Below are 9180 nucleotides of genomic sequence, written 5' to 3'. Positions count from 1 at the left end.
CCAGAAATAAAATCTTGCGTAAGTGATTAGCTTCTGTGTTCACATGTGTCAAAAATTAAGAGTTCCGGCAAAAATGAATTCTCCACCCTCGCAAAAGGAAACTCTCAGCCTCCCCCCTTCCGATCCATGTGCGCAAATGCACAAATCACTGCAGGCGAAGCAGTTTAAGCACCTCCTTCGCCCCAACCTGATATGTCCAACTAACCAGTGATGAAAACCCCAAAACCGGATGTAATGCTGCTCGGAATTCACGCATCTTATTCAGTTCTTGCAGATTCTCTCAGTCTACACGCAGAGTCTGCCCAAGGGACGTTACTGCTCTATAGGCTTACATATTTCATAATCCTGTGTTGTATAGTTGTTGTATAGTATAATCATTTATTTTGCCAATTTTCTTAACTGCTAATATAAATGCATTAATGGGTATGCATGGCAGATCTGCTGTACATTTTGTGTCTTTCAAATAGGACTCCTTTCACGTGTGCCAGGCTGTTAAAGATGAATAACATTTACATTTCTTCAATAGACCTAATAGATTGATTGTCCTTTGTTTTTTCATTCATGTCAGTATTTCCACAGCTGCTCTCCAGATGGAGGGATATGGAATACAAACACGCAGGGTGAGCGCACACAGTCAACATTATATGGTAAAAACGTTCAATTATTATTTTTTAAAATAATTTTCTTTCTGTTCAAATGCTGTGGTTTCTTTTTCTTTTGGGCCCAATGTCGACTTGCTTTGTTCTTCATTCGATTTTTGTGTTTATATATATATATCCCATATTCCATCAGTCTTCTATTGTGTTTTCTGTTCACTTTGCTCTTGTTCTGTTTAGCGTCTGATCCAAGCTGTTACAATGTAATGGTGTCAAAACATTTTGTTTTAGAGTCAAATGAACGACACCACAAAGACGTGAAGATTTTTTTTTAATTTTCTTTAAACTTGTGCATCAACTTCAAACAGTAAACTGTGTGCACTCCGTTTAGTTTTCATAACATGTTCAAAATTAGTTAGGTGTTCCTTATTCTGTTAAATACATATTTTTCTGTTTTTAAAACCATTTACACACAATTTCTCAGCACTGAAATCTAGCAGTCTATTGGAAATCAGGGGTGTAGAATGATAAGCATCGTTGGCAGTCCTCTTCACTTCAACTTCTTTGTGTGTGTATATATATATGTATTGTTCTAATTATTGTTTAATCATTACTCTTCTTTCACCTGAAGTAAAAATATCTTTATTTTAAATATGATTCCTTTACATGATAAAAATAGTTTTTTCCAAAACATGTATTATGCCACTGAAGCTCAACCAGAATGCTCTGGAGACCCCATCGGTGTGAGGCCGATCCATGGAGGGGTTGTTCTCGTGACCCCTTGGAGGGGGTTGTGTTAGGCCATCCTAGATGGGGCTGCTATCCCTTGGGACACCCACACGGCCCACAGTGGAGAGAGAGGCTCGCTGTCTGCCGTGGTGACACCCATGGTACATTTTTTGTTGATAAAAATTATTACAAAATGTTTTATTTTCTTCGTACAAAAACACTTTTTCATAGAAATTGCATTTGCACAAGTAAATGTGAGGATTTTGTTACTAAAATAAAAGCCACAAGAGTACAAAAAGAAACTTGAGACTTGACATCGAACAAAAAAGAAAACCAAAACATTTGTACCCATCAAATCTGAAAATGAGGTGTGTACTGTATCCTGGCAGCTGCTGTGAAAATCCAGTCCATGAAAATATAAATAAAGAAATTCGTAAATAAAATAATAAATACTTGAATAAATAAATTCCTCATGTTGTGTGATTGCTGTGAATTTAGTTTCAGATCCACTCCTGCTGTCCTGCTTTCCTTCAATTCAAACTACTAAGGTTTCCAAGGTTACTACTTTCATCATGTCCGCCACTCTTCATGTCACTTCCAGTTCCTATCACCTAATTCCTCTATTACATCACTGACCCCAGTAATCTGTCTCTGCTTGTATTTATATATGTATATATTTTTTTATTTAAAATGTTTTTCCCCTCCCCCATAATTTAACAAAATGTTTAGTACTCTGAAAACAAAATAAATTAAATAACCTATTGCCTGATGGATAATGTACTGTATTCTTTCCAACAGGGAATCATATGAATAAACGATGCCTCTGTACATGTTGGGAGCAGTTCTGTCCTGCTCACCAATGCGTTTTGGGCTTTGGGTTTAATTTGGAACTGGCTGTTTCTAGCCCATCTGGTCTCCTTCTTCTTCTATGGTTGAATAATAACAAGATGTGTCCTTTACACACTCGCCAACTGATTTTCTCTCCGTTTTTTCTATCAGTGTCTGTGTACGTCTTTTCTCCATAACTATGACTGAGTGATGTACGTTCTCCTGATTCTACCTAACATTCTCCTGATTCTACTCAGTAAGAGAGAGAGAGTGGTTGGGTAGCAGATAGAGATCACAGGTCCAAATTGAATCAATATTTAAGGGACAACCAAACATATGTATGATGTTCTATACTTTCAATTTAACCTGCCCTCCCTCCTTTCCTCTGAATCCTGGGTTTACCTCTCTCTCTTTTTATACTAAATCATGGCACCACTTGGTCACTCCTTGCTCAGGTGCATTGCCAAGTAGAGTAATGAGGTAACTCACATTGAATTGCTCCCAGGTTGGTTCAAGTTATTTCCACAGGAAACATTGTTGAATCTCTTTTCATCTCTAGCTAAGTGTTTCGAAACAACGATGCCAGACAGTCAGTCCAGTCAGTGATCAGAGCAGCTCAGCTCCTCTCTTCTCTTCTCCACTTCTCTTTTCTTCTGCTCTCTTCTCTTTTCTTCTCATCTCATCTCCCATCTCTCTTAACCCCCCCCCCAATACACTCACATAAATCAACTATCACCCTTCCTCCCTCCCCCAGTGTCTCTTCACCCTACACGCCTCCCAGTGACAGCAGAGCGAGAGATAGAGAGAGAGATAGAAAGAGTTAGAAGGATAGAGAGAGAGGGAGTCCTGTTCTAGGCCATGGTCTCTTTGCCTGGCAGTCTGCGGTCGTTGAAAGTGTGCATGTTGATGACGTCCTCTGTCTTGACCATGACGGGCGGTTGAGGCTTGTGTTTGAGGCGCCGCTGGCACTTGAGGGACACCCGCAATTCGTCCACCATGGCACTGCAGAAGGACCTCTGTAGGAGAGAGAGAAAGAGAGAGAGAGAGAGAGTCAGAAAGAGAAAGAGAGAGAGAAAACAGGGGTTTCAGAGAGAGCCTCCTCTAGTTCCAAACAATTTGTCAGTAATAAGCCCAGCAGAGCAGAGCACTGCAGAGCTGCTACTTCCCCAGGGCAGGCTCTCTACAGCCCCCTCTCTGAGAGCTGCCATGGTGACACAGAGCAGGCAGGGGAGAGAGGAGCTGGCTCAGGAAAGGGTGGGTGGGCTGGGGATGGAGTTCCAGCTGAGGCTGGGGGAGTTGGTTGGAGGTTGCATGTCCATAGTCTTTTAGTGTAGTAGGTGGATAAAGGGGCTAGATGTAGGTGGGAATCAGAACAGGATTTGCACTGGAGGTTGGCAGGGCTTCCTCTTATATTGGGAGACAATAGATTTAACAAGATTTATCCACAGACTGTTATTGTAGTATCATAGGTATCTTACTACAGCTGTGCAGCTATTTGATCCTGTACAGCAACACCTGGTTATGGTAGTTTGCGTTAATAGCTTTAAATTATTAAAATGTGTTGACATACTGCTAATTAAAACATGCCTTTAGCCCTGGCAACGATTCAGTTTCAAATCAACCACGAATGTGAAGTTTGGTTGGTGGGTGGAGGGGCTGGGAGGAAGGAAGGGCTAGATGGTCTGGGGGGGGGTAATGCTTTGGAAAGGGTGGATTGAAGAGGGTTAGAAGGAAAGCTGTGCCGAGATGCTGGAGTCCATCTGGAGTCCCACACATGGCGAGCGAACGCACATACACACACACAAGTGCGCAAACACACACACACACACACACACACACACACACACACACACACACACACACACACACACACACACACACACACACACACACACACACACACACACACACACACGCACACACACAGAGCATTCTAGGCTAGCTAAAGTGATTTCTCCATGGCAGATTTCCCCCATCCTTCTCTTCCAGGCAGCCCAGCCGGGGCCCAGGCCCATACAGCAGCATGACTTATTGATGCATATTACATCTCGTCTGACTCAAATCCCATGTAGCTGCATGGCCAATTAAGCTGCTGCCTCTTCTTCTTCCTTCTCCTTTTCTCAAAAGCTACTCTGGCATTTGCAAATGGTGCACTGAACAACGCAGAGTGACTCAACTAAATCTGAGACTGCTATTCCTGGAGGTACTATTGGGGAAACAGATTCCAAGGGACTAATATGTTTGCGAGTCTAGCTTAAATCCTTCACATGAAAACACAACTTCCATTTTGGAACGGCACTATGGTGATGTCTGGTACAGTATGTATGAAAAATAATTCAGAACCTCAATTGAGTTGATAGAGAACCGAGGGATGTCTACCTTACTAGCTGGAATGTGAAAGGGCTCAACCATCCTGTCAAGAGAAATAAGGCCTCTGCCCACCTCAAGCAATTGAAGGCTGGGTTGGTCTATCAACAAGAACACAAGGATGAAGACAACAGTGATGACTTCATGCTGCTAAGTCAGCCAGTGATTGAGTGTCATTCAGTTACTCATGCCAATGCTTAACTAACAGGCAGCCTTCTCCTTAGTGCCTTTCTTCCTCATCTATGACCAATTGTTGGGTTATGACATTATTATGAGTTGTCCTAATGAACAGGTATCTCACATTAACACATTCTATAGTTTTGGCTATAGGACTCCCACCCATGCAAATGTTTTAATGCTTTCGCTTTCCAGCATACCAACAATCATATCAATTCACCACCAATCAAAATTCTATGTATATTGAGTATATGGATTTGGGTGTATAAGCTGTGTACAAAGGTATGTACCAATCTGAGTGTATATGATATTACATGTTAGTATGAGTGTATCATATTCATAAATCATATCATATCATATTGTTTGTCTTCTTCTCGCAAAAAAAAGGAATTACTCCTAGAAGTCCTGCTGATTGACTACAAGCCCTCCAGAAAACAGGCTTTTCATGACTATTGATTTTCTCTGCGAAAGAGAGATTGAATAGCATGTTCTACCTAAGACACCTTTCCCCTCATGAAGCCTTGGGCTTAGTGGCCATCTAGTGCCAATAGAAAAGTTCCAAAAGTAAAACCCCACCCAACTGGCTTTCCAGGCAGGCTAAGAAAACCCTCCCTGACTCAGGGGACACATCTCCATCCTGGCTTCATGGCTGCTGGGCTCACTGTTGGATTGATGGTGGCTGTTTAGTGGTGGCCATTGAATTACAGAGTTTTTACGACCCCTTTTCCCCACCACCAGACCCAATCCTGAGCTGAACAGGCTCAGGTCTCAGAGCACTTTGGGCTGGCTTAGAGGAAGACAGGAAGAAAACATCCACTTAAGGAAGTGAGATGGAGAAATAATAAATCCAACACTTTTACTGCCTTACAGCTTTTTTACTACCATTAATGGAAGAAGGCACTGGTGGGTATTTTGCAGGCTGCCCATGTACAGTACAGCCCAGTCAGTCTGTACCACCACCTACAAGGATCTATAGACCCCCAGACCTGCTCCTCAAGTTGGGTATAAAATGCTGAGATGGAAAGACACCATAGTAGCTCCCACTCCATCTCTCACTCCATGATAGCATGATAGAGAAATGGAGGGCAAGCAAGAGATGAATAGTCACTATTTTTGTGTGTATAGTCAATGGGTGTCTGTGTGTGCACATCTGTCCGAGCAGGTGTGTGTGTGTGTGTGTGTGCACATATAAGTGCATGCGGTCATTCCTGTGTGTGTGTGTGTGTGTGTGTGTGTGTGTGTGTGTGTGTGTGTGTGTGTGTGTGTGTGAGTTTGTGTGGGCACATTTAAGTGCATGCGTACATTCCTGTGTGTGTGTGTGTTTGTGTGTGCACATTTAAGTGTATGCATACATTCCTGTGTGTGTGTGTGTGTGTGTGTGTGTGTGTGTGTGTGTGTGTGTGTGTGTGTGTGTGTGTGTGTGTGTGTGTGTGTGTGTGTGTGTGTGTGTGTGTGTGTGTGCACAATCGGGGAGCTGGATGGTTCCTCACACACAGCTGGTGATCCCTGTCCCTGGAGAGCCAGGTTACTCTGCAGCACCCTCAGCAGCAGGCAGGAGGAGAGGGAAGAGCAGGAGGAGGAGGAGGGGGAGGAGGAGGAATGGGAGGAAGATGAGGAGGAGCTGAAGGAGGGAGAGGATATTGAGAAGGAAGAAAAGGAAGAGGGGGATGAGAAAGAGGAAGAGGTGGAGAAGGAAGAGGGGGAAGAGAGGGAAGTGGACAACCATGGTGATCATGGTATTTTTCTGAAAGCCAGCCATGTTGTGACAATGAGAATGTGTGGACTTATGAGAGAAAGTCCTCATTGGGTGAACCAGAATGAAAAGCCTACTAAAACTTCAAATATTTCTCAATCTTTTATTAAAGTTAATAACAAGTGGAAAATATTAGACTGAAAACCTAATTATTCTGAATCACAATTTGAGTTAAGTAAATTAAAATAATTTCAAATAAACATACAATTAATATCATTACAACATATATTTTTGGATTTGGCAAATAATATTAACAAATGTTGACATTATAAGGTGTATGGTTCATAACATTAAATAAATGTCTTGCTATTTTTATTTTTATTTGTATCCTTTCTAATGTTACAAGGAATACAGTAGCAGTTGGACACACCCACCTACTTTCTAAATTGTAGAACAATAGTGAAGACATCAAAACTGTTAAATAACACAAATGGAATCATGTAGTAACCAAAAAAAGTGTTAAACAAATCAAAATATATTTAATATTTGAGATTCTTCAAAGTAGCCACCCTTTGCCTTGATGACAGCTTTGAACATTCTTGGCATTCTCCGAATTGACCTTCCTGTCTTAAAGAAAGGATGTAATGTTGTTTCCCTTTGCTTATTTGAGCTGTTCTTGCCATAATATGGACTTAGTCTTTTACCAAATAGGGCTATCTTCTATATACCACCTCTACCTTGTCACAACACAACTGATTGGCTCAAATGCATTAGGAAGGAAATAAATTCCACAAAATAAAACTTTTAACAAGGCACACCTGTTAATTGAAATGCATTCCAGGTGACTACCTCATGAAGCTGGTTGAGAGAATGCCAAGAGTGTGCAAAGCTGTCATCAAGGCAAAGAGCGGCTACTTTGAATATATTTTGGGGTTACTACATGATTTCATAGTTTTGATATCTTCACTATTATTCTACAATATAGAAAATAGTAAAAATAAAGAAAAACCCTTGAATGAGTAGGTGTGTCCAAACTTCTGACTGGTACTTTAAAAAATGCGAATTGCAGGGTGTGCGCTATCATGACAAACCCAACAAAGAGATTGTTAATAGCTTAGTAGAACATTTTCAAGTTGACACTTTGAGCATCGTGGTGAAAATACAACCCTGTACTGTCGACACATTCAAGTAAAGGATCTTGTGCAATTAAATAAAATATCAGGAATTTTCAAATGTGACTAATTATTGAATTGATATGGGAATACTTGGTACACTGCATATCGTGTCAAGGTTTTACAGATAAAACAGTAGCAACGGGCCACACATACTAAAATACATGTTGTGGTTGTGTGACACTCAAATCTCTTGGAGAATGTATATTTGCTTTGGATGAGTAAAACATGTATTGCTTCTCAGATCATCTGACATAAAAAAATTATTGATTATGAGAATTTATGAAAAGCAATATACACCTTTGTCGGTTATCAATTGGATGTTAAAATATTGAGGTACACAACTTACATAATTGTAGCATATAGGCACAGGTAGTGTGAAAATAAAATGTTAAATGGACTGACAACTGACAACTACTCAATTATTGTTGAAACAGATATGTGAGTGAGGTCTATTCTCTGTCTGGATATATCTGCTATCTGTATGACAAGCTCCTCCACCTAGTTCTGAGCTGATAAGAGAGTGAAACCTATCTTCTTCAACTGCTGTGTCTGACACAAAGACATGCTGAAGAACACCAGGAAGAGATCATGATCAACATCAAACGATGTTGAGGTTTCTATTAAATCATCACTCTCCTTCTCTTTTCTCTGGCTCGGCTGACTATTACTCCCTACTCTACTCACTAACAACCTTCCTTATGGGTTTTTATTAGCCATATAGTTCTTTAGGATTCTTTAAATGACATCCTATTGATGGGGGACCTCCCCTCCTGTCTACACTGGCTGGTCTGTGGGTGTAGTGCTGTGCTGTGTGTGTTGTCGTTGACAGAAGGACTCTGTGAACATCGCTTCATGACTAGATGCTCTGAATCATCGATATGGGGGCTTATGGCCAAGCAGCAGCAGCAGCAGCATCACTGCATTGTGCGATCGATGGAGGGTGTAGAAGAAAGCTCTTAGTGCAGACCAGGCTCCTGTGGAGAGCTAAGTAGGGGTTGGCGTTTGAGATTTATGAGACTGTTGTTGGGTGAGAGAGCACTGTGTTAGACAGGAAAGGAAAGACAGGACGGGACAGGACAGGACATGAAGGACAGGACAGGAAGGGCAGGAAGGACAGGGCAGGAAGGACAGGGCAGGAAGGACAGGGCAGGAAGGACAGGGCAGGAAGGACAGGGCAGGAAGGACAGGGCAGGAAGGACAGGGCAGGAAGGACAGGGCAGGGCAGGAATCCCAGGAAGGACAGGACAGGAGGGACAGGACAGGAAGGACCGGACAGGAAGGACAGATCAGGACAAGACAGGAAGGACAGGACAGGAAGGACAGGACATGGGATTAAGGGGAACATCAAAAGGTTTACATGCTGTTGATGACGAGTGATGTGTTGTTGTAGCATTACACTTTCAATATGAGATTATTCAGTAGAGTAGTTAGTATGTTATAATATCTGAAAGCTTATATGTGTTTCCAAAACCAAGGATTCAGAGTTTGCAATTATAGCTTGATTCAGTTTGGCTTGTCTGTCCAAAAGTTTGTATCTGATAATAAGGATTTGTTTTTTGGGAGAGGATTGCTGTGGCTGTGTGTTGAGGGTGACATGAAGACGAGAGTGGCAAGG

General features: G+C 41.7%; 1 protein-coding gene across 1 annotated transcript in view; it reads right to left on the bottom strand.

The window, feature by feature from the left end:
* Nucleotides 1-910: 910 nt before the first annotated feature.
* The window catches only part of LOC115165690 (glutamate receptor ionotropic, kainate 2), a 266263-nt gene continuing 257993 nt past the window's right edge, over nt 911-9180 (bottom strand). Inside the window, exon 16 of the mRNA XM_029718979.1 lies at nt 911-3169. Within this exon, the coding sequence (XP_029574839.1) occupies nt 3005-3169 (165 nt within the window). The 3' untranslated portion in view covers nt 911-3004. The remainder of the gene's footprint in view (nt 3170-9180) is intronic.

The sequence above is a fragment of the Salmo trutta genome, chromosome 3, assembly GCF_901001165.1.
Source record: "Salmo trutta chromosome 3, fSalTru1.1, whole genome shotgun sequence".
Classification (NCBI taxonomy): Eukaryota; Metazoa; Chordata; class Actinopteri; order Salmoniformes; family Salmonidae; genus Salmo; species Salmo trutta.
This window is presented reverse-complemented; position numbering and strand designations above follow the sequence as displayed.